Consider the following 24,381-nt stretch of genomic DNA (forward strand, 5'->3'; position numbering starts at 1 on the left):
AAACCACCATCGGATCACACATCACAAAGATCTTAAAGCACTTCTCCATCATACATCTATGTGCACGAATCTCCCACAAGGATACACTCCGGACTCACTATCTATTTATCTTTAAGAAATTTAAGAGAATAATTAAAGCCCATTAAAGGAGTTTCTATTTATGTTTTCCATCCATGGTAAAGGTTTGACTCAATCTCTCGTCCATCTTCTGGCTGGCGAATCTGTTGACTCGTGGAGAAAAGGCTGGCAGGCTGCTTGTGTCCGGAACCGGCGACGGTGAAACCTCTCCATATAAAACGCCGCGTATTCCTCCCGAACATATCTGTCCTCTCCCGCGCTTCTCCATCTTTGTCTCCTATTACATTTTTTTTCCTTCTCTCTCTCATCTAATCCTTCTCTTTTCCTCCTCCTCCTCCTCCTCCTCCGCGTTTTCTTCGATATATATCTCCGTCGTTCTACGTACCAGCTTCGAGGTCAGTCTCTCTCTCTCTCTCTGCCTCTCTCTCTGGTTCTCTGGTGTTTGGATTCCTTGGAGTTACCAAAAGCCAATGCTATGGCTTCATGGATTCAGATTTCTTCTTTTTTAAGAATCTTTTGAGAAAGATTTTTTATTATTATTATTTTCAAAAAAGATTTCTTCTTCATTTCCATGTTCCTCAATTGTATTAAATTGTGGTTACCAACGATATGAACATGATTTCTATTTTTATGACGTTTTCATTTAAAGAACGCATCGATTACCTTCTCTTATGACCTCATGGATCTCTATCTCTTTCTTCTTCTTTTTTTTGTTTGGTTTTTTCTGTTGCAATTTTCTCCCCTGGAGCAGTGTGGGGCATATATTTGTAAAGGATGTTTTGCAGTCATGGATACCATTCTTGCATCTTTAGCAAGCCTATAGGAAGCGCTTTTTCTTGAATCTTGATTCCTAGCTTGGTGGAAGAATCACACCCAAGAAACGACCTCCCGCCCCAAGTTGTAGCCAAATCATGCTCTAGAAGGAACCCAGCTAAAGTAATTTAATTAACAGTTTAACTTTACCAGGACCCTATCATTTGCTGTTATGTAGACCAGTGATAAGAATAACATTCAATATTGATTACTAAGCTGGGCCAAACACAATCAATTTATATTGGTGTTTGGTCTCAAGTTGTTGCATGACAATTAAAAGTTCTACCAAACCTCTGTCAACAAATTTATACAGAAGTAAATCAGAGATTATCTTATGTTACTCTATGTAAATTAAAAAGATAGATAATATAGAAACTAGAATAGGTAGGTCATGCTAACAATGGGATTTCAGAGATTGCATTGCCACACCTCAGTTAATACATTGCTATCAGTTTGATCTCTGTGCATGCTGAAGGATATATTGGATATCATCTTGATTACTGCCTATTCCATTGGCTATTAGATTTGTTGTCTGAATTTCTAAACTATATTAACGATTAAGGTTATATTCAGCCATACATTGAGTATCCTTTACCTTAACAAGATCATGACAGCCTCTTTTTTTCCACGCCAAAGAAAAAGAAGTATGTTAAAGAGATATTGGCTGAGCAATTGTTGGAACTCAACGGAGACAATTAACCATTTTGACAGGATATCCTTGATCTTCTAGCAGTCAACTGCCATAAAGATTGAGCTAAGACTGAGCATACAACAGCATCATAGCATTTAGAGTACAAATCGCAGAGAAGGAAGAAGATGGGGTTCTTGTCTCTGTTTCTGCTGGCATCTGAACCAATCATTCAAGTCCTACTCATTGGCTCTCTTGGAGCATATCTTGCGAGTGGTTACAGCAATATATTGACAGCATCTGCCCGGAAAGACATGAACAGGGTTTGATTATTAACCGACACTGGCCTACTTTCTGTGAATCTTGATCGAATATTTTGCAATTTCAGCTCATCTGCTTCAATAATGCAACAGGTTGTGTTTGCTGTCTTCACACCAGCTCTCATGTTTGCTAGCCTAGCCAAGACTGTCACGCTCAAAGACATCATCTCTTGGTAGGTGTTTCATGCTCCCTAATCTGGAAGCTGTTGTTAGATAGAACATGCATGCAGCACATTTTTCTTGTCACAAACCCAAGTTCTCTAGGATTTTTAAGTCAAGAGTGTGCACTTCAGTATGCAATATGATCTAGAGAGTCATTTATCAGACATTTTATGAACTAATGCATAAATTTCTTTCTCCTCTTAAGGTGGTTCATGCCTATCAACATTGGGATCACATTCTTAGTTGGTGGGATCCTTGGATGGATAACTGTGGAGATCTTGAGACCACCACGCCATCTCGAGAACCTTGTCATCGCTACCTGCTCTGCTGGTAATTTTTTGTAACTAAGTTTTAAAATTTAGATCATTTTAGTTTCTCTTCCTATCTCCATCTCTCTATATATGTGGTTGTATAGTTCTAAGGTCTTTCCTTTTAATCTGATCTCCCACTGTCACAACGTAGGAAACTTGGGCAATCTTCTTTTGATAATTGTCCCAGCAGTTTGTGACGAGGAAGGCAATCCATTTGGGCAGCACAGTATTTGCAGGTCCCGGGGGCTCTCCTATGTGTCTTTCTCCATGGCGGTAAAGTGATTTTTACTAAATATAATGGCTTGCAACAGTGATGCAGCACTAAACTTTATGACAATGTATGGAAAAAATTTAGAGCTTCATTTCTTTCTCCTAAGCTCTAGTAGTGTTGTTCTATATTTATGCAGCTTGGAGGATTCTACATATGGACATATACCTACAGTCTTATGAAGAAGGCTGGTGGCTTGTATCACAAGATCCAGATGACGAATCATGGGGTCCCAGAGGTAGAGGGTAGGGATTCAAATGTGAGCTTTCCCAACGTAGAGGAGGGTGAAGGAGCTTCCAGTGATTCCTTGCTTCCACCAGCCAAATCAATGGAAGAAACAGCGGAAAACCAAATTGTAAGTCACACTCTTCAATGTCTTGGAAATTATGTCACTTGAGGCGTTCAAGTTCAGGTTTCCTTTAGAAGTTTAAATCATTTATATGTCCAGATTACAGTTTAAATCCATGCAATCGGTATATTTTAACTTTCCACGGCGCAAATATTACTGAAAATCAAAGGCTGAACCAGTAGAGGAAACAGTTGTGCACTAAGAGAAGGACCTCTAAATCCTGCAGAGAGAAAAAGGAGCTCCAGATTTAGGCAAAACAATTCTCTTTTTAAGCAGTTCAATTTATGTTGCCATGCAGGCAGCCCCCCTCTTATCCAGTGGAAACCTAAGTGGCAACAAGGTTAGCTTCTGGGAAAAGCTCAAAAAAACCATGTACCAAATTGTTGAGGAGTTAATGGCGCCTCCAACTCTTGCAGCGGTATGTTCTCATGAACAACTCATTTTTCAGATTATAGGTGAATCTATATATGCTAACTAAGCACACTGAATGGAATAACTAATTCTTGATTTGTCTCAGATTATAGGCTTTATCGTTGGTGCAATAACATGGTTGAAATCATTAATTATCGGAGAGCAGGCCCCTCTTCGTGTTATCCAAGATTCCCTCGAAATATTAGGGTGAGAATTGCCTAGTGCTTCTTTGTATGCTTTAATGATATGCATTGTTAATTATTCTTAATCATCAGTTGATACAACCCTTTGTTGCTGTTTCTTTTATATATATGTTATTTCATGAAGTTCATTCTTTTGGTTTATTTCTTTCATTCAGAAATGGCACAATACCTAGCATCACCCTTATTCTAGGTGGAAACTTGACACAAGGTAAACCTACATAACATAAACTATGTGATCTCAAGACTCACTAAATTCACTTTTTCTTGGCATACATTCTATAATATTTATTTCTTACATGTCTGAAAGCAGGGTTTGGCAAGTCTCTCTTAAGGCATGTGGTTATTCTAGCAATTATCTGTGTGAGGTATGTGATCCTTCCCATCATCGGGATTGGGGTTGTCAAAGCAGCATACGAAGTTGGATTTCTGCCACATGATCCGTTGTACCGTTACGTGCTCATGATACAGTTTACTCTCCCACCTGCCATGAATATTGGTAAAATTTTCAAAATTCCTTCTTCTTCTTCTCCCTCTTTTGCCTGTTAATTTTGATTGTTTATCAAGAATGGACTGATCCAACAATGAAGCCAACCCCATAAAAAAAGAACAAGGGTATGATAGGATAATTGTAACTACTGAGTCTAAACTGTCAATTGGCTAATAAAAAAAATGTCCTTAAAAGCTTGATTATTGGATGAATATAGATTTTCTTTTTATTCTAATGCAAAATTGGAGCAATATCTTAAGTCAGTAATTGGTATTAAGACCAGAACTCTTACTTCTGATGATAAAATTTATTGCAGGTACAATGGCTCAACTGTTTCATGTTGGTCAGCAGGAGTGCTCTGTTATCTTCCTATGGACTTACTTAGCTGCAGCTGTCTCCCTTACAGTCTGGTCAACAGTCTTCATGTGGATCTTAGCTTAGACTAATCAATTATTACATTGATGACAACCTTTCCATGCCCTGAGGGTTCTTGGGTGGAAGAATAAATTCAAGAGCCTCATTCTTTCATCAATGCCTATTAACAAGTTTTCATTGTTTGCGGTAGGAAAAAGGAAGATCATTTTTGGCAACTTATAATGAACCGAGATTGTCCCTCATAACCTTCTGCTAGCAACCAAAGGTTATTCCAAGTATCGGGACCTAGATAATTATAGTACTGGCAGTCTCCCTCCTCTCTTAAAGAAAACAAAAGCTAAGCTTATGTTTGAAGCAATGGCTTTTTGAATTTAAACTAGGGATGCCTACAAGAAGTTTGTCATTCTTTTTTGTATATCAAACTCTCAATCGCATATTTATATTGCATTCTTAAATATTTTATATAATTCATGGTTCCTTCCCCATCTAGTCCTTTGAATTCTTTAATATATTTTGCTGAACATATGGGCTCACAAATATTTATCTATGATTTATTTTTTTCGACATGGCTGGAGTACATTATCTGTACGTGGGATTAAAGCAAGCTCAATTTTTGTTATAAGAATGGCACTAATAATCCCGATTTTTCAAAGTAAGAGGATATTGGAAGCATACGCAGGATGTATGTAAATTTACTAGTATATGTGTCCCAAAAAATATACGAAGATGAAGGTGCAAAAGTTGGGAAACAACAGAAATGCAGGTTCTGTTGCAATAAGCGGAATTGTTGTAGATAACTTTAAATCACTGCTTATGTAGAATTGCAATTTGTGAGAGCACAAAGTTTATTTGTCTTTTAAAAAAAAAAAAAATGAATTGGAAGTTCATGGCGTAAGGGTAATCATACCATCTACATAATTATTCTTGATGATGTTTAAGACAGTATAGGGGATGTCATTTCTCCTATACATACTGATGATCGCTCCTTTTGCCTCTCCAATAATAAACTTGATGAGGAGTTGCCTTAGGGTTTCCTTCATAGCCACAAGAAATGAGACCTGAACCTTTCTCGTAGAGCTTATTTACTTATACAATGTGACAGAGCCCTAGAACGAAATTTTATAAATATGACTTGTTGGTAGACCACCTGAAGCTTCCAAACCTAAAGCATATGGTTTCTAACATATTGCAGCATCTGTGACAGCCGTTTGATTTCATTAATGAAGTTGAAACATCTTGAGAGGACTGTCTGGGGGACGCTTAAATCAGCATGGAACCTATAAACAGAGTAGTTCACTTTGCTAACGCATATTGAACCAAAAAAGCATAGTTTTAACCTATCTCCATATATCCATGGTGTTTATTATTCTCAAAAAATATCAATGGTGCTGATACTTGGCATGTCGGCGGACCATAAACCTTAGAGAAAAGGTGAATGGAACGGCATTGAATAACGAAATGTACAGTATCAGCCATGCTAACTGCTTTGCCAAGGTGGAGTCAAACCCTGAGATGGTGTAAGTGGACTCCAACCTGGTGTGGAGTTGAAACACCGACAGCTCCTAAGACAGCAAATTTCTGGCATGTATGAGATGTTTGATTGCTGTCTATCACCTCGTTTCTGCTAAAAAATATGTTGCTATCAACCATTTATAAGCCCTGTGGTTCTGACAAGCTAATTGCAAAAAAAAATTGAAGGTTTTAACGAGTATGAAACAATGCATCCAATCCCCTGTTGAATTTAAATTCTTATAGTCCAGCATATGATGTCCAATGCTAGCACACCATCACAAGCGGTTAAACGCCTAATTAACTTGTACCAAAAATGGTAGGATGACTGCCTGTACAAATTCTAAAATACTTTGAGCTACATTTTCATTTCATCTCATACCTTATATTATCCCATAAATAACAATTTAAAAGTAATAAATTATTTAATATAAAAATAATATAATTTAAGCTTGATAGATCGAGAAATGAGCAAGTCCTACTTGCATGCACCCAAGTGCTGAATAATTACTTTTTCTAAAGTGAGACTTCATACGTTTGATTTGTCAAGAAAGTGAATGCTGGAGAATTATAGCTTGAAATTTCTTACTATGAGAACTGGCTGGAAGTAATATAATGCAGTCAATCTAATTTCACTAATATGCTCGAGATATGAGATGGAGTCGTCTATGGATCACGTGCTATTCCAGTGTGATTGAGCCGTGCGAATGTGGCGACTGTATGATATCCCACCAAAAGCTCTATATTAGTCTAGCTCCTTTATCCAGGCGCTCAAGAGGTGGTCTGATATGCCTCAGACCCAATATATGATTATCAGGGCAACTTATGTTATCATATTTGGCTGGTCATGAACGTTTGAATATTCAAAGAGAGCAGCTCCACACCTAATCATAGAGAGGGCCCGAGTGCAAACTACAAAGATCACTCATATTGGTACATCGAGCAAACCATTGACAACTCAAAACACCTAGAACTCTATCCCTACTCATGTAGCGTTTCGGACGGTGTACATCACCTGAGAACCCCTACCCTTAAGCTTTCTCAAGGTCAACTTTGATGGATGTGTTTTGGATGGTGGCAGAAAGGGTGGTGCGAATTTCGTGATTAAAGATCCGGATTCTAGAGTGGTGGCAGCCAGAGAAAACCTGATCTTCGACATCTCAGTTCCCAAAGCAAAGCTGAGGGCAGCTTAAGCAGGTGTGTCATGCTCGGCATATATTGTGGGCCAATGCCATCATGCTCGAAGATGACTCAGCTACAATGATCAACTGGATCCGAAAGTATCCTGGCATAGTTGGGGGACACCACCCCTACTTCGAAGCATCTGAGGCATGACGACTGGTGACGTTATCTTCAAAGCAGAGCGTGTCTTTATGAAGGCCAACGGAGCTGCAAACTGGGTGGCCTCCTTTGTGACGAATCACTCTAAGGGGTTCTTTGGATTAGTAAGAAGGAGTTGCCTCGGGCGCTCCATGACTTGTTGTATTTTGATCTTTTTGGACGCATTCATACTAGATTGGTGTGAGTAGTCCGATGTAGCAAAAAAAAAAAAAAAAAAAGCCATTCAAACACAAGTATCACAAGCAACTACCCATGATAATAAACTAATGATCAACTCAGAATCTATTGGTGCCTCATCATGTATTGGTGGTTGCATATCAGATGGGATGCCCCTCACTAACACCCACTCATCATTATTGATTATCCTGTTTTTGCAGCAATTGGCCAACATTAAATCAATGGGCCATCCAATAACTACAGCCTCTAGGCATAATACCTGCATCAAAATATAATCAGTCATGGTCTACCAAATCTTTCAATACATATGCATAGGGAATGATAAATAATATACTACTATGGCTTTGTGCACCAACAGAAACTAAATCATGGCTTCGTAAAAAAAATTCTTCTCTTTAGTACTCCAAGGACAAGTTTTGTTTAGATAACTTTGGTGTAGATTATTTACAGAATAATTTCTACATACATATTTATCCATGAAGTTAACAAATAATCACTAATTTTTGCAATTGTCACAAGTGAAACACCCTTAATCATCCACATGACAGACATCAATATGTGTTGATATTTTTTCTTATTTGTTTTTTCGCTTCTGTTCTTTGGTTTTTGTGGCCAGAATCTTGACAAAAGCTTTTTGCTGTTTCTGTTACTGTTGCTTAATCTTTCCCATCATGCCAAGTACCACAATTTCTAGAATTCTAATAACTTTGTCACCTAAATACGCAGAATTTCTCGTAAATTGCTGTTTCCGTAAAACCTCACCCGTGTGAAGTGTGTGGTAGAAAGACTTTTCTTTATCAAAATATAATTAATTCTCATAGCAGGTTTTGTTATCCATATCTAGTTGGAAAACAGAAACCTGTAATCAACAGGTTAGGTGTGATCCCTCAATCTTCTCCATTTCAACATGACTAATCTATAGACAAGTTTTGGTGTTATGTTCTTCTTTTCATTTCTTTTTTGAAAAAAATATAATGTTCTGTGTTATGTTGTTCTTTTCATTTCTTTTTTGAAAAAATATTGTTCTATTATATACTTGGACCTATTTACATAAGGATTGATATGACACATTGATCATTCTAACTTTAAAAAACTTTAATCACATTTGCATAATAACTAACAGCCACATCTTAAAGACTTAAACTAGTAACATTTTTGAGCTGCTATGATATGTTCAAAAACCATATTACCAAAAATTTTTGTCTATAGTTAATTCAGTGGGAACTGACCTTATATGGAGAGGCTTGGTTTAAAATAAGGTTCTTATCTTAATGTAAACTATTACCATCAGGCGTCAATTATAAGTTTGCTCTGTTAGGCACATGTATTTGTAGTTATTTTTGACTTTACCTGTTATAATTCAGCATAGGAATTCTAAGTATAAATATATGACTACAATTTTTTATGAGTAATTAAAAAGTTTTTACCAGAATTTGGATACGGTTTGGGTTTAAATTTTCATTAAAAATCAAATTCAGGTCTAATACGAATATATCTTAAGATGTTTGGAGTTACTAAATACTGGTTGAATATAATTTGGGGCATAATATCCATCATTTACAGCATTATGTCTCACTGAGCTAAGTTTCTATTCTTCTATATTAGAATTATTTGTTACCCTCCAACCCTGATATCTTACCTTTCTGTTCTTTCTTTTGCCCAACAAATGCGAAGGTGTATTTTGATGGTAGTTGAATTCATATTTATCAGAATACAGCCAATGGCTGGAGCATGAAAAACCAGTTTTTCCCCCAATTGATCTCAAGATCAATATCTATTTTCTTCAGTTCATTTAGGCAACCATGTGGCCCTTCATTAATTTTCTTCAATTCTACGAGAACATTCATGTAACCATGAACACAATTCATCAATGCAGCAGCACATATAATTCCAAAAAAAAAAAGGGAAAAAGTAAGAAATCGAGTAAAAGCTGGAATTCCGTCTCAATTTTTTCCTGTTTAAATTTTTTTTAAAAAAATCTTTTTTGATGTACATACACGCAAATTGCCTGGAAAAACCCTTTTTTTAAGGGAAGAAAACTATTTTTTTATCCCGGAAACCCTAGAAATCGATTAAAGAGAGCGAGAACACGTATACTCCTAAAGATCCATCTAAATCTGGGCATTCATTACCAAGAATATCACAAATCCGAGAATCAACATCAAAGAAATTAGAGATCTTTAAAGAGAGAAAAAAACCTTAATTGTTTTTAGGGTTCTTAGCCGTTATCTCTGAGGGATTTTTGAGAGGAGATTTGAGGACCGTGACGAAGGGGAAGGCGCTGACGAGCAACCACAGGGCACGGGAGAGCAGGGAGAAGACGCCAGCGAGTAGGAGACATCGGATCAGAAGAGATTGAGAGACGAGCGCAGATAGTGAGCTTTTTTCCCCTCTTGTGGCGATGAGATGAAGAGCCTTCGAGCGGGAACGGCCGGGGTTGTATCTTTCGCGCAAAAGAAGAATTCACCTTCCTTCGCACGATTCACCGTTGGATCTCGCAATTGTCGCTTCCAGATTTGTGCACGGCGCAATCCAATGGTCGACATTGCGAAAGAGGATCAGAAAACGGGAGCGCGCGCTACCGGCGGACTTCAGCCGAACTGGGTTTGGGGGACCACTTCGCGCATCCAAATAACCGAACTGCCACCCGGTTGGGTGCCACCGAAAATGCCCTAAATCTCCAAGTTGATACCTGTCTGAAGTTTACCTAAGCCTAAGGTGGATTCATTTTGCACCAAGAAAAATTTTTAAAGTGAACACAAGTTGCTTTCAAAGGACTTGCTCAACCCATTACTCTGTGGGGTCATGAAAGCATTAGCTGAAATCAGTGGATACTGGATAGGGATGTAATATCATCTTTGTGATCTAGCAGACATATTCTTTTTCTGCACTTTACTCTCTAGTTTTCAGATCGCGCACCCACCACACCTACCAACATGCTTGAATTTTGAATTTTAACCAGGCATGGTGCAACAAACATAGAATTGAAACAAGGAAACAATTCTTATACGTAAGTCAAGCATATTTAGCTTACAATAGTGCTTCTCCTACCCATCCAGTGGCCTGAGACCAGAGAGTTGGTGGACAAGAGCCTGCTGATATCAGCTTAATACTTGCCTGCTGCCATAGTTGATCTCGTATAGGAGTACTTCGAAGAAGAGGGAGCAGTTGAAGCTTACCAGCATACACGTTGTTCGATGTATATAGATGAACTTGAAACCTCAGAAGCATGATAACATAATAAAGTGCTCCGACTTAAGACAGCAACATTTATATGCAACAAAATACAGAGACTATCATGATTCTAGAGGAATTTTCTAATTGAAAACTATATGTGGCAGCCATCATTAGTGTACAGGTTTTCAATCGAAAATTTGTATCGGGACTGATATATTGATTAATCATTTATAGTATCCGTGTTACAACAGAACTACTGCCGGTTATTCTCCTTTAGCTAGTGCTTACTTTCCAAAGATCGGTTATTCTCCTTTAGCTAGAGCTTACTTTCCAAAGAAACTCTGTACCACACAATTGTGATCACAGAGTAGCGGTTGTACCATTGAAGATTATATATCAAGGGCTAACATGCTGAGACTAGCTTTCAATGTCAGCAGTTCCATTGTCTGTCGTCTTCTGCATCTGCCGCCGCTTGGACCTATTCTTCACGTCTTCTTCCTTATCATCAACAAAAGATAGAAACCTATGGAGACTACGGCCTGATCTTGAGTTTCCTTGACTTGAGGGCTCTGCTTCACCTTCGGATGCATGCTGGAGATATTGGCGTAGCATAAGCATGAAGAATATGAAGAGAGCAAGAAAGCATGCCACTCCACATATGAGAAACAAGCCCCAGAAGCTGTTCAGATGGAGCCGATCAGAGTCAAGCTCATCAGTTGCAGTACTGCATGTTCCTGTTGTTAGCCACTTGTCATGGATCCTTTGGAGATCCCCATTCTCGGACAGCGAAAGAATGGCAGTTGACAGATCCACAGCTAAAGGGGAGTCCCTTGGGAATATCTGAAATAGAGTAATTAGCATGTCAGGAAAGAGTTAGGACAAATTGTTGCATCATGTGACTCAAGAAGCAGCAGACTTTGAGAAATAAACTATGAAGAGGTCTGATGGCATAAGGGGATAGAAATAAACATACTCTTCTGAGTTAGGGAAAGAATCTAAATTACAAGATGACCTATCTTCATTTCATAATACAGATAAACCTTGTAAAGTTCAGAAACTATTCTAGAAGAATGAAATTTATGCAGATGCAAGAATGCTAACCCAATAAGCCGAACTATTGTTATATTTTTACATATCCAGTGAGTTTGAAATGCTTATTTTCTTTCTTCCTTGCGAACAGGTGAGGCACCCAAAAAGAAGAAAAAGAAGATGTGTCTCCCGCGAAATGTTCAAGAGTTGAGGCACCATCAACTCACTCACAATACACCATGGGACACAGCGGGTTTTGAACATGTGCAAGCTTTGGCAATGTTTCTAGGTACTCTGGTGAGATATTTTTCTGGTAAGATTTAGCTGGTATGAATGCTTTGTTGTTTGTATGGATGTTACATGCTGCTTTTGTTTTTGTGTAGTATCGGGTTTCAGGTTGGATCTCTATGTTTTTATGTTATGGGGGACCTGGGTGGCTTTTGCTGTTGGTTGGGTAGCGCATGAGGTTGGTTGTTAGCTTCATTGGCCAAGGGCCCACCTTTGTGCTTGTTTCAGGAATATCTGAATCCTTGTAGAAGATTTCCCTGCTAATGTTCTTTGGGTGTCTGTTTCAACCCCTTCCTGGTACGCATTTCATTATTTAAACAAAATGCAAAGTGGGTTTGCACCACTTTATGCTCGTCTTTTCATGAAAAATAAGGAAAAGGAAAGAAATTCACCTAGACACCTACTATAAACAGTAGCATAGGATTGTAAAACTAAGATGGCAGTTAGCACCAAGAGCTAGTATGGAAATGATCAGTTGCTTCCTGATTAGTAACTGTCTCAGATTTTCCAAATGATAAGGTACACATGTACCATCATCTTCATTGGGGGGAAATTCAGAACACAGCTTCAAAAGAAAATTCTTTGGTGCACAACATCAGTAATTATATCTCCTTGTATATTAATGCATCTTTAGTAGAGAATTGATGTACATACCAATAAGAAGTTGCTTTTGATTTCTTTTCAATCTTATCAAAATTTTCTGTTATCAGTTTTCCTCATACAACTCGCAATCTTAAGATGGAGATTTTTCTACTTCGCATGCATAGGCAGGGTGGGGTGGGTTAATTGTTGGGGGCCTGGCTGCCAAACTTTGTTCCATCAGTTCAAACTTGGGTTTACGAATTCCACTTCATCATTATTTGCTACCTGACATTGTAACTAACTTTCTGAAATCCAAAGTGCACAATCTTGGTACCGAGTACCGTATCAGTACCTTACTGGTTCAGTATGGTACAGTCGGTACAGTATGGTACGCACTCCGTCTTGAAATAGCCTCCAAGGCTCCAACCATTTTTTTTTATCACTTTTTATCTCAATATGTCTCTGTATGGATTGGTACATAAGTCAGTACACCTCAGTATGCCTTGGTATAGGGCGGTATGGACCAGTACAAGATGGTACAAGATATGTACCGACCCAAACTTGAGTTTCACAGGTTCCCATCCGATATAGTATGGTACACCCCGTACTAGGCAATATGGAGCTGTATGGCAAACTATGCTGAAACCCATCAATCCATGATCACCAGTCACATCTAAATTCTCCTCCTTCTGCTCCTTTTGAACCCTTTAAACTAGGTCTTGGTGCCATACCTAGTGGGCCAAACTTATAATTGATGGTTCAATATTTGGATTTTCCATTAGTATTGCAGTCTCTTCATGTTCTGCACTAAGATTTGGCTCCTCGTCTTCCCACAAGTCCACCTCAACATGCAGGTCTTCATCTGTTTTTTCATTCCCTTCTCAAGGAAGTTCTGCATCTCATTATATCCCAACACCTAGATATACAATGCACAGCCTTTCTAGTATCTGAAAAATGAATATCTAAGCCTCACTATCATGCAGACTGCAAGAACTATTTCACGACATTAACGTCAGTGATTTAAAAGATGAACCTACATGTTATATCTCAACTATATGGAAGGACAAAGTCTCATCTCTAGATCTCTTTAAGTTACATCTGGAGTATTCTTTTATGACTCAAAGTTTGAAATCCTTCTTTAAAAAATTTTCACTGTGACATAAGATTAGCAGTCATCCACCGACTGACACTCTTAAGTCCTGCAAACAATATAGTTCCATGTCTCCTTTAATATCACTATAAATTTATGAAAAGGATAAGGTACTGCCAATCTTAGTACCAAACCATGATGTAAGTACAAAATAATGGGAGATACACCTGTCAGATTTCCCTCATCCAACTTAATAAAGAAGGCCTATTAACCATTTTCTCCAAAGCCTCTCATCTGGTCCTAAATTGACTGAATAGTAGATGGTCCATGGAGTTGGAGAAATGGTGCTCTACAAAATTTAGAAACTATAAGGATCTAGGAAGTGTTTGTATCAAATGATACAGATTTAAAACACCATTAAGATTATGTAATTTTAGTTTTTATAAGGGAATATAGCTATACTATATGATTTACAAAACTATAATAATGTTTGTAGTTGAATGCAGGAGAGCAATCATAGAATATGTTAGTAACAGTAGCTGTTTGAAACAAAGGGGTTTGGGTGTTTAGCAAAATTAGCGAGTGGGAGAACAGGAGCAAGAGTCCACTGCAAACAGAGACGCAACCATAGAAGATAAGCAGCTGGTAAGTTCTATGAAATTTTTTTACAGATTTCTTCCAAAGAACCCTTCTACTCTTTCTTTGAGCTTCACTTTCATCTTGCCCATAAAGAACACACCATCTTTTTTTTTTTTTGAAGTATTAACAGGATAAATATAATCGAACAATGTCATTTTGTTTTCTTTTATTTTATTTTTTTTTCAAAATATCAAGTAGAGTGAAATTTGGCTACGACCTGACAGGTTGGGATAAGGGACAGTTAACAAACCTAGTGGCCTGCCATAATATTAACATGGCATAGATTTACTTTTTGTCAGGAATGTATAGCATAATGAATATTCAGAGTAATATTAGGTAGGAAATCCCTGAGAAGATTTTGTTTAAAGAACCTTATAGTACTCATCTATTCAATGTAATAGGGCAAAGAAAAGTAGTCAACTTTCCTACTTTGAGGAGGAAAAAGAAATCTCCGTCTTTTCCTATTTTCACCTTGATGGCATACATATTCTGAATTTGGTGCAAGAATTGAAAAGATAGAGAAGCAGTGATTTGAACCTTTAAGATACATAAGATACTTACAAATCCCCAGCCGCTTTTGGTAAATTCTGAGCCAATAATGGAAAATTTGCAATTTGCTTCTAGAAACATTTCAATATAGGGGCGCTCATCGACCACAGCAGCAACACCTCCATTGTCAGGTCCCAGTTCAAGGGCTCTAGCATACTCTTCTGGAGAACCGAGGGCTTTGAGTCTGGATCTTGAAATGTTGAGCTCCTCGACCATATAATTTTCTGCAAATGAACCCACTTGAAACCCAATAGGCTCATTAGTAGTTCTTAAGCTATCAATCCCCCTTATAGGAGACGAGAGTTGTTGCACCGTGAGGATTGAAGTCAGGCTCGCTGTGTAGCTTGATTGAATAATCAAAACCACAAAAAGCCATATTATTAGCACTGCACGCCCCAGAGTACTCACGGTATTCTCTCCTGCATGAAAAAGAATTATGGACTAACATGAATCAGATGGTAGAACTTCTTCATTTGGATGGAATAGAATTCCTAAGCAATCTAACTTACTGTGAGCAAAAAACAAAGTTGAAAAGCTGAACCTGCAACGAAAAACACAATATAAAATTATAATCAAATACAGACTGAGTAGTTCAATAAATATTAATAAGAAAGGCTGCATGTGTATAATCAACATGCTTTTTGATAAGTTAAACTCATATCCTACTACATGTTCTGACCCATGGAGAATGTGGACATATTAATAGCAGCAGCCTGAACATGTTATACCGCAATCTCCCAATTCCTTGATAAATTGGAAGATTTAGCTGGATGTTGTCTTTAAAACTAATTATCATATAATAAAATAGCATTAGCAAGTTTTGCGCCATATATTGGAATAATAACAAAAAAGTAAACATGCATGTTCTAGACAGATTAATTTATATGGTGGATAAATAGGCAAATTACATGTTACGTCCATGTAAAATTAAGTATCTAATGCTAAAAGGTAGAGATATGCTGATTATCAAAATGCCAGTGAGCAGGTTGGTCCATATGGTGGCAACTGACATAACAACACAAGAGCAGATGTTAGTGGTGTATATATATAGGTGTGCTCATTTTCCTGCGAACATACCAAAAGACAGTAGCTAGTTGTTTCCTTGGTGGACCACGGAATTCATCATTGATCCTGTGCTCAAGAATCCAAACAACTGCTCCTACAACAAGAAAGAACAACCCTGTGACACACCACATCTCCACGGTAAATGGTTGCAGGAAGGCCCAAGCATTTGAGTGATGTCTCTTAACAGGGGCCAGCACAACAAGCCCAGACTCAATATATGGCTGCGTGTAATCAACAATCTTGGTTCTATTTGTAACAATGGCAATGTCACCTACAGCAGCATCAAAGACCTAGAAAGACAAAAACCACAGAATCAGTAAAATCAACCAAGTCCATTTTTTGAATTTGCAAAGTGGCCTATATTGGCATGGTTTCACAGGAACAGTTATTTATGGGACCTACATTTGAGGCAACCATGTTTGCTAGCCCAGCATAACTAGGGTTCTCACGGCCATTCCCAAAAGGTATGAGCTTATATGGAACAGCATATGGCAGCAAGCTGACAGCAGCAGTAAACACATCAATGCAGTAGCCTTTCACTGTGCCTGTAACTGGATCTTTTGAGACAAATTGTTTATAGCTTACTCTGTTAGGAACACCAATTCTCAATTCTTTTCCACTGTTGGGGAAAACCCATCCACGAGGTTTTGTAGTCGTTTCCCCAGGCCATATAACACTGTAGAGTTGTTGATTTGCAGCAGAATGATTAGGTGGCTTTGAGTAGAGTGTTTCAGGAGGCACAACTGACAAGCCAGAATAATTTGACCAATAACCGACTGTCCGCATTCCAGTTCCTACTACATTAATGATATCATAAGCAGGATGAATGAGGTTCCCATCAGAATCAAACTGCACTTGACCAGTTATCCCTGTGAAATTTGTTTTTCGTATCTCATCCAGCAGAAGCTTCCCTCCATCAAACACACTCATTGCCTCAAGGTGTAGAGCCCCTCCCTTTACATCATGCAACCTCGAATCATTTGAAAATGAAATCCTTCCACCATCATTGAAAAATGCATCTATAGCCCGAGCTATCATCCATACAGTATCATAAGCATATAGACCATAAGAATTGAGTTGAAAGTTTCCACTGTTCTCTTTCTTGGTTAACATCCTCCACTTAGAGACTAAGGCACTCTTCCTTTTCGAATCTGGTGTGTGCTGCCGCAGTGTAAGAACTCCTTGCATTGTGCTCATGGTTTCAGGAGCAAGAGGTGCAAAAGAATCTAATCGAGAAGCAAGCCAATCTGTCGCTATCCAAACATATCCATTTCCCATCATTTCAAGAAAATGAGCCACATAGAGAACTTCAAGACCAGTGGTTGGATTCGCATGTAGAACGATAACATGAGACTCCATCAAAGCAACCTTGACCAATAATTCAGTGATGTCGCTCCTGGTGGCTTCAGGTGGCAGTGCAGCTTTATAGGAGATTCTGCAACGCCTCTCTGCAAGTTCATCACCCAAGGCAGCTATTCCATTTCTACCATAATCATCATCAAAGAACACAGCAATCACCTGTTTCCACTGGTAATATTCGAGCATTTCGGCTATAGCAGCCATCTGGAATGCATCGCTTTGGGTGGTCCGAACAAAGAAGGGAAACTGAAGGGAAGAAAGTGAAGGGTCAGTAGCAGCAAAGGATAGCATTGGAACTTGGAGCTCATTGCCAACATGACAAAGGATATGAGCAATTGTAGAACATTGCGGGCCAACAATCGCAATAATATCAACCTCCATAAATTGTAGAGCTGCAGCAGACAATTGTGTGCATAATCAAAACATTGGGCAATTTCATGAATAGAATGGTTACTTGAAAAACAGATGGAAGGTTACAGGAGGTGAGGGGTACCCTCAACGATGCCAAGGAAGCCATTGCAATTGGAATCTTGCATTGTGATAGCCAACTTCGTGCCCTGAAGAACACTTGAATCGGCATTAACATCATCCATTGCTGCATTGATGGCGACCTTTGCCGCTCTCCCAATGGTGGAGTTGAACGTGAAAACAGCTCCGATGTTTACAACAGCAGGCCTTGAGGAGACATTCCTACTGGCTTCACCTGAGATAAAACCTAAATAGAGAGCCAGCAAGGGAAGCAAAGCCAATTTCATGGTGATCCTTGCACGAGAGGAGCCCCAGTTATTCCCTCTGTTTCAAAAGTAGAACATAGCCCACCAGACAAAGAAATAAGGGGAAAAGCTCAATATTCCGGAACCATAGGCACATGTCCAACCAATTAAATTGAGAACCAGAAAACCAACATAAAAACAACCAACCGAGGGATGAAAATATATAAAACAAAAAAATTGAAACAAAAAATCGATCTTTTAACAATGGAATGGTACGCCGTACCAGCCCGGAACAGGACGGAACGTTCCGTATTATACGGATTTGATATGGATAGTGTACCGACACTCGTATGCAAAAAAAAAAAAAAAAAAAAAAGGTACCTATACTCAGAAGCAAATCCCACAAAATCTATCAAAGATTTGCTGTAAACTAATACCCCAAACAATTCATAAAAAAAGATGAAATTGAAAACCCAAAAGTCAGACAAGGAAACATGACATATCATCAGTTTCCCAGGGTAAATTAACAAAACAAAAACAAAAAAACTCGAATGCCTACATTTGAAAAGAATACAGAAATCATGGAAATGATGTTTTAGGCTTTAAAGCTTAAAAAAAGAAACATTTTTTCCCTTTTCAAAACTCGCCTGTCAAAAACAGGTGATTTTTGGGCAAAAGAGGGCACACCCTGCCCCAAAGATAGAGAAATCTTTGAGGATTTGAGCTCAAAAAACACTTCCAATCAGCAGAAAGATGGACCATCCCAAACGAACCAGAGGGCATCGTCATGTGCCCCAGATACTATACATGAGTTGGGAAATCTTGATGAGAAGATAAGAGAAACCAAATCCAGCGGAGAAAAGCTTACAGGAAGAGCATTGCCCTCACTTGTTGGTTAGTGGAATGGAGAGGCTCCAAAATGGGTGGCTTTGGGTCTGCAATGACACAACGTTTGCACCTCTTATCCAGGCCGAACGCCGAAGTGGGAAAAAAAAGGAGAGCGCTGGTGTTGCTGGCGAGGAGGAAATTGGTGGGAAAAGCGGCTTGTCGCGTCTCCTTAGGGCTTGGATCGTGCTACGGGGGCGAACAGGCGGAGGGTGTCCCACCACTTACCTGCCACGTCAGTAGATACCCGGTGGGCCCTTAGTTTACTGCAATTGGTCAAGCAAGTCGTGTCACGTGGCATGTAAGAAACGGAAAGATTGATGGGCTGAAGGAAGGAATGTTAGGTCCCGGAGCCGCCTTTTGATGGCTGTCCCAAAGCTGCTTGGCCGGGAGTTTTTGCCGGCAAGCACTGGATGCAAAGGCTAAAGAGTTCTTGTTTAGAAAAAAAAAAAAAAAGGCTAAAGAGTTCATTGCGGAGTGGGGCCCCACTTTGTGCGTCTGCTTTAGTTATTCTCGCCTGCGTTGGGTATGTTTAGATATTTTTATCTGGATTCTGGATTTGCTGAGCTGCAACGCAATGCAGCAAATGAGACAAACGTATAGGTGTGGAAATTTGGAGCTTTAGATGGATGGATGTAAGAGAGCATGAGCACTACTATTCCTCAACCCTTTTTCTCATGTATAAAGCTTGAAGGATGGAATCCAGAAGGAGGAAATATGAAATAAGAGATGACACATGAATTGATAAGCAGAAGCATGGAGATTTCGGTAGGCAAGAAGAATCATTGAGTTTTGATATTGTGTGAAAAATAATTGAATGATATGATTTTTTGAGTGATTCATGGTGAGTGTTGCATGAGAATGCTAACATGGTTCCATAAGCATGGATATCTAACTTGTGCTTGAATTTGCTGTCCGCCTTACCGTTTGACCTTTGAATTTACCATATAATGAATCTGGTGTTACCATTTTGGTCTACAAGACATGGTTGAGGGCATAAGGTATGATAAAATTCAGAATTCTTATAATTTATATATACCATGCATGAGTAGGCTAGCTCCAAATGGAGGCATAGGTGTGACAAATTCAAAGTTTATATAAAAATTTAAATAGACTAGCCAATCTAAACTAGTTAAGACTTAGTTGAGCTCATACCATTAGCTAATTATATACATGCTGACTTTGGCTACATGGATTGCTTTCTCCAATTGAAGATTTGGTTACTGGAAAATAAAACCGAAGAGGGATGAAGGACGCTTGCGTGAAGCCTTGGAACCGGACAATAACTGGCAGGAGGGCCTGTGTTCCCCCCTCATGTGGCCCCCATATGGGCATTGGGTGCCTCACGTGCCCCGCGCAACGGGCGCGTGTCTGATGACACTCGAGAAAAAAAAAGGTTTTGATATATTTTGTATGATATTTCAGTCCCACACTTACTGGATATAATCTTCATGGTTAATACATATGTTTTTTTATGAGTATTGCTATGGTTATCAATGTCTTTTGCTTAAAAAAAAAGAAATAAAATCAACCTCAAATGGCACATAGTATTCTAGGTTATTCACAAGGTCATTGACATAAATCAACAATCCCTTTGGACACCAAGATTGTAGCCCGCAGCAAGTCTCAATGGCCCTATTCTATTGTTATGATGAGTTCCACCAAAACTATTATTAACCAATATAATACCTGACGACCATTATTTATTTTATCCTACATCATATAAGTTTTTAATATGAAAATAATTTATTATAATAGTCATTGCATAATATAACATTAATTTATTATGTTTCAAATAACTATTTTGAAGGAAAATTTTGAATTTATAAAATATATTTTTAGACATTATTTTAGTAAAGAAAAAAATGTAAATGTTAAATAATTGAATTTTTTTGCATGATGATAGACTATCATAATATTAAAGAAATATTATACTTATTATTATCTTTATCTAATATAACATAATGTAATGGAATGGAATGTAACATGATGCAGTATGGAGTGTCTGGAACTACTATAATAATCATTGTAATTTATATAATCACCATTAAACACTTCTTTAGATGGTAGAAATCCCCAGTCTGCGTGAGTGACTTGAGTGACGTGGTTCAAATCTACCGAGCGTCGACTCGCATTTTTATCCCCGTGTATTCTTATGTCCAACGCTCCTGTCTCGGACTGCGTGGGGTGGGGTACCAAGTGGCGGTGGGTGGTGGGCATGCAAGGTCCCTAAGCTCAATAAGGATCTAGACTTGGCCGGCTTGTTACCTAGGAAGTCATCTTCCTAAAATAATCGCATGTTGGAAGTCTGGCTCCATCAAGCGACTACAAACATTCCAAGACATCGAGGTTGAAGGGTTTGAAGATGCTGCAGCACATAACTACTAGATGTGGGTGACAATCGAGGACAGGCGACCGTAGGTGGGTAGGGCTGCAAATAAGCCGGATCACAACCAGATGTGGATGACAATCGAGGACAGGCGGCTGTTGGTGGGTAGGGTTGTAAATAGGTTGGGTCGACCCGCAGGGCCGGGTCGAGTCCTAAATTTAGACTCGTTCTATTTTGTAGGTCGGATCGGATCCACCAAATCTCGATTCGGATCCGACCCAACCCATTTTAGGACAACATTATTTGGGTTTTGGAAGTTAGAGATTGCCAGCATTATTTGGGCCTACTTTTTGGGTCGGGTCTGAATTATGCATGGATCCGACCTGACCCAAATGACTCGTCGGGTCAAAATTTGTATGCATAGACCCGACCCTAGGTCTGAGTCAAAATTAGGGCTCGAACAATAAATCGGGTCGGATCGGGGTCACTTAAGATCCGACCCATTTGCAACCCTATTGGTGGGCAAGTTCATGGTGGGCAAGGCGACACTGGATACTGGGTGCAAACCGCCTTTTTCTCGAAAAAGACTCGGCCACAATAATTGAGTAGATCTGGAATTGGGGCTGCTCAGTCGAGAATCGGCCGTTGCTCTACGATATTCGTAGATTACTGAGGAGTGCGACTCCTATCAAGCTATGCACGTATATCAGAAGGCGAATGGTGTTGCAGATTAGATGACTTTTTTTATGGCTCACTACTGTGGCCCCCCTCCCTCCTAAAAAAAAAAAAAAAGAAAAGAAAAAATCTTGTCCTCAACAATAGTAAGCAGTTTGTAGAAGCCAGCCATGATCGAAATTGGGCACAGGACTGACATTGCAGAATTTTGAAATGCCGGAGAGGATTTAAAATTTCAAGCAAAATAGAGGGAGGTTTCCTTTTGGCCTAAGAAAAAAAAAGTCTGCATTAGCATGTTGTTATGCCCCAAGACACACGGCCGGGCCCCACAACGCGACCAGCTTCCGATACATCACCGTCACCATATATTGTCAAGGGGTTGCAGATTCGAGCACCGAGACTTAATGCAGTTTTAAAAGAAGGACTCCCACGAACCAGTGGAGATAAAGCCAAATAGCCAGTGCTTCCGCGTGCTAAAGTAAAGTTGGCTAGACGTAAAGAAATATTATAACATTATCGTAAAATTTTAAACGCAACTACCACGAACCAGTGATTCCCAATGCTAAAGAAAAGGTCACAGCTTCGACGTGAAGGAAAAAGTTGGCTAGACGTAAAGAAATATTATAAGATTATCGTAAAATTTTAAACGAAACTACCGCGAACCAGTGATTCCCAATGCTGAAGAAAGGCCACAGCTTCGACGTGGAGGAAAAAGTTGGCTAGACGTAAGGAAGTAGAACTCATAGAAGGTTATTAAAAAAAAGAATTGGTAATATTTATGTAAGTCATCCACTTTAACAAGGGACTACCCGGATCTTCTGACTTACAGAAAAGCATGACAAATATAGAGTTGAAATATTTTTATATTTATTCGAGGCAACAGGTTGTTCAGAAGCAAATGTGATAAACGATAGCAACGGCGATGTGACATGATCAAAAATGGTAGTAAAGGAGAAGGAAGTGATTTGGGTTGGTTGTTTTGCTTCATCATGCTTTTCTTCATCCCCTAATGCTATGTCATTTTCAGCTCAAGTGGATCGCATACATTCACAAAATATGGATAAATATTTGGTGGACAGAAACTATGGAATCAATTCTGGCAAACTAATAGTTTTCTTTGTATTGGCATCAAATTGAAATGTTTGGTGCATCAAATTTCATGATTATGCTTCTCTATGCTCCCCGGAATATGTTTGCAGAGCATCCCATAATGGGACATTTGAAACATGCTATTGAGGAAACCTGCAATTCCATCCTTCGAGAGAAAGATTGGAGAGTTCATTAATAAATGGGGATAATTTAAAATTATGAATTATCTACATAATCTAACCTTTGATATGATTAGTGGCAGGTGGTCGTGGTTTTTGAATCCTGTTTGAGGACCGTCGAAATATTTGAGAGCAAGTGCTATTGAAGACTTTGATATGATTGCTCTGTTATTGGAACAAGTATAATTTTGAAAAGATTTTTGTTGTGGCATCCTTAAAAGTTATGCTTGAGACATCTTATTAGATGCTTTCTGTATGCTAGCTTCAATTATCAAATCCAGCATCTGAACAAAAGCTTCCACCATGAGCTATGTGACATAAAGCAAATCTTTGAAAATTGGAGCTGGAAGGGGGAAAGAATCGCCTCCTGAGAGTATAGTCATGGTGTGATATTTATGTTATAATCTAAGCTTCAATTATTGTTTAACATTATTCGTTTCTTTCTTACCTGATCGAAAAGAGCTAGATGTAGAGGTCTTGCGGTAGATAAGATCCCAAGAACCACATCACCACAATATCCATGCACATCACATCGCAAACGTTTTAAAAAAAGCTCTCGAACAGCTGCTAGTGAGAAACTCCTTGGGCCAGCACAAGCCTAGCTTCAGGAGCAAGCTGCAAGGAATCACCCTGCATCAATCTCATGACTTACACGCTAGTTTTCTAGTGCCATTTGGCATAACAACCTTCCTAATAGCTACAAAAATATAGACTACGAATGTACCCAATAGTCGAGCACTTGCAATAATGTACCAAAAGTCGAGAACTCTTGTGCTTCGAAAAACAAAAGGGGGCTTGATTTAAATCTTAGATGGTAAAATTTGGACCTGGATAATTATAACATGAATAGGTTTTTCTCCTTAAAAAAAAAAATCATGAACATCTCGGTTGGAGTCAGTCCCATAATCATCTCTAAACAGAGGGCATGTCACATAATACGTAATAATGTTGCATTTTGTTCTCCTTCATTAACTAAAGAAATATAGAGTAAAGAAAGAAGCACCGTTAGCAAATCGACTTGATATCAACTTGCATCGCATGTTCCATATTTATTCAGCTATCAACAAGAGCATGACTATAGTAAATGAAAACTTGAGAATAGATTAGTAATTCCAAAAACATAACTTGGACAGATTAATTAGAAAATTTAAATAATTGTGAATTTTTTTGTCTACGATGCATACATAAAAGGAAAAGATATAAATAATAGGCAATGCCATAGACATCAACCACAATAAAAGTACAAGCGACAAAAGGATATTTATTAGCCCAAACTTGCAACTACTTTAAGTCATCTTCTA

The 24,381-nt window shown here is 38.7% G+C and overlaps 2 protein-coding genes across 4 annotated transcripts; one reads left to right on the forward strand and one right to left on the reverse strand.

Moving 5' to 3' along the window:
* The first annotated feature begins 234 nt into the window (after positions 1 to 234).
* LOC103717732 (protein PIN-LIKES 7-like) lies at positions 235 to 4,894 on the forward strand. Its single transcript, XM_008806229.4, has 11 exons — positions 235 to 473; positions 1,603 to 1,842; positions 1,933 to 2,012; positions 2,207 to 2,331; positions 2,464 to 2,585; positions 2,720 to 2,935; positions 3,228 to 3,347; positions 3,447 to 3,547; positions 3,699 to 3,751; positions 3,854 to 4,039; positions 4,347 to 4,894. Exons 2-11 carry the CDS (start codon positions 1,708 to 1,710, stop codon positions 4,469 to 4,471), a joined length of 1,263 nt encoding a protein of 420 aa, XP_008804451.2. The 5' UTR covers positions 235 to 473; positions 1,603 to 1,707; the 3' UTR covers positions 4,472 to 4,894.
* Positions 4,895 to 10,731: 5,837 nt separating this feature from the next.
* On the reverse strand, positions 10,732 to 18,961 carry LOC103717756 (glutamate receptor 3.1-like). Of its 3 annotated transcripts, none has more exons than XM_008806262.4 (7): positions 18,812 to 18,961; positions 17,704 to 18,002; positions 16,254 to 17,602; positions 15,864 to 16,141; positions 15,296 to 15,327; positions 14,799 to 15,205; positions 10,732 to 11,449 (listed from the first exon to the last, which is right to left on the reverse strand). In XM_008806262.4, the coding sequence occupies exons 2-7, from the start codon at positions 17,963 to 17,965 to the stop codon at positions 11,027 to 11,029; spliced, it is 2,751 nt and encodes a 916-aa protein (XP_008804484.2). In that variant the 5' UTR covers positions 17,966 to 18,002; positions 18,812 to 18,961; the 3' UTR covers positions 10,732 to 11,026. The 3 variants fall into 3 exon arrangements, 2 of the variants coding, with proteins under 2 accessions (XP_008804484.2, XP_008804475.2); XM_008806253.4 differs by having other exon boundaries at positions 18,792 to 18,957; XR_003387743.2 differs by having other exon boundaries at positions 11,071 to 11,449; positions 14,799 to 15,227; positions 18,792 to 18,960.
* Between the last annotated feature and the right edge of the window lie 5,420 nt (positions 18,962 to 24,381).

Source organism: Phoenix dactylifera, chromosome 17, assembly GCF_009389715.1.
Source record: "Phoenix dactylifera cultivar Barhee BC4 chromosome 17, palm_55x_up_171113_PBpolish2nd_filt_p, whole genome shotgun sequence".
NCBI lineage: Eukaryota > Viridiplantae > Streptophyta > Magnoliopsida > Arecales > Arecaceae > Phoenix > Phoenix dactylifera.

Coding starts and splice junctions, on each gene's coding strand:
- LOC103717756 (XM_008806253.4), bottom strand. Junction 15,328..15,863: donor CAACTAGCTACTGTCTTTTG/GTATGTTCGCAG, acceptor TTTTCGTTGCAG/GTTCAGCTTTTCAACTTTGT. Junction 15,206..15,295: donor AACTTTGTTTTTTGCTCACA/GTAAGTTAGATT, acceptor TTTTTCATGCAG/GAGAGAATACCGTGAGTACT.
- LOC103717732 (XM_008806229.4), top strand. CDS start 1,708: ATGGGGTTCTTGTCTCTGTTTCTGCTGGCATCTGAACCAATCATTCAA. Junction 1,843..1,932: donor CCCGGAAAGACATGAACAGG/GTTTGATTATTA, acceptor ATAATGCAACAG/GTTGTGTTTGCTGTCTTCAC. Junction 2,013..2,206: donor CTCAAAGACATCATCTCTTG/GTAGGTGTTTCA, acceptor TCTCCTCTTAAG/GTGGTTCATGCCTATCAACA.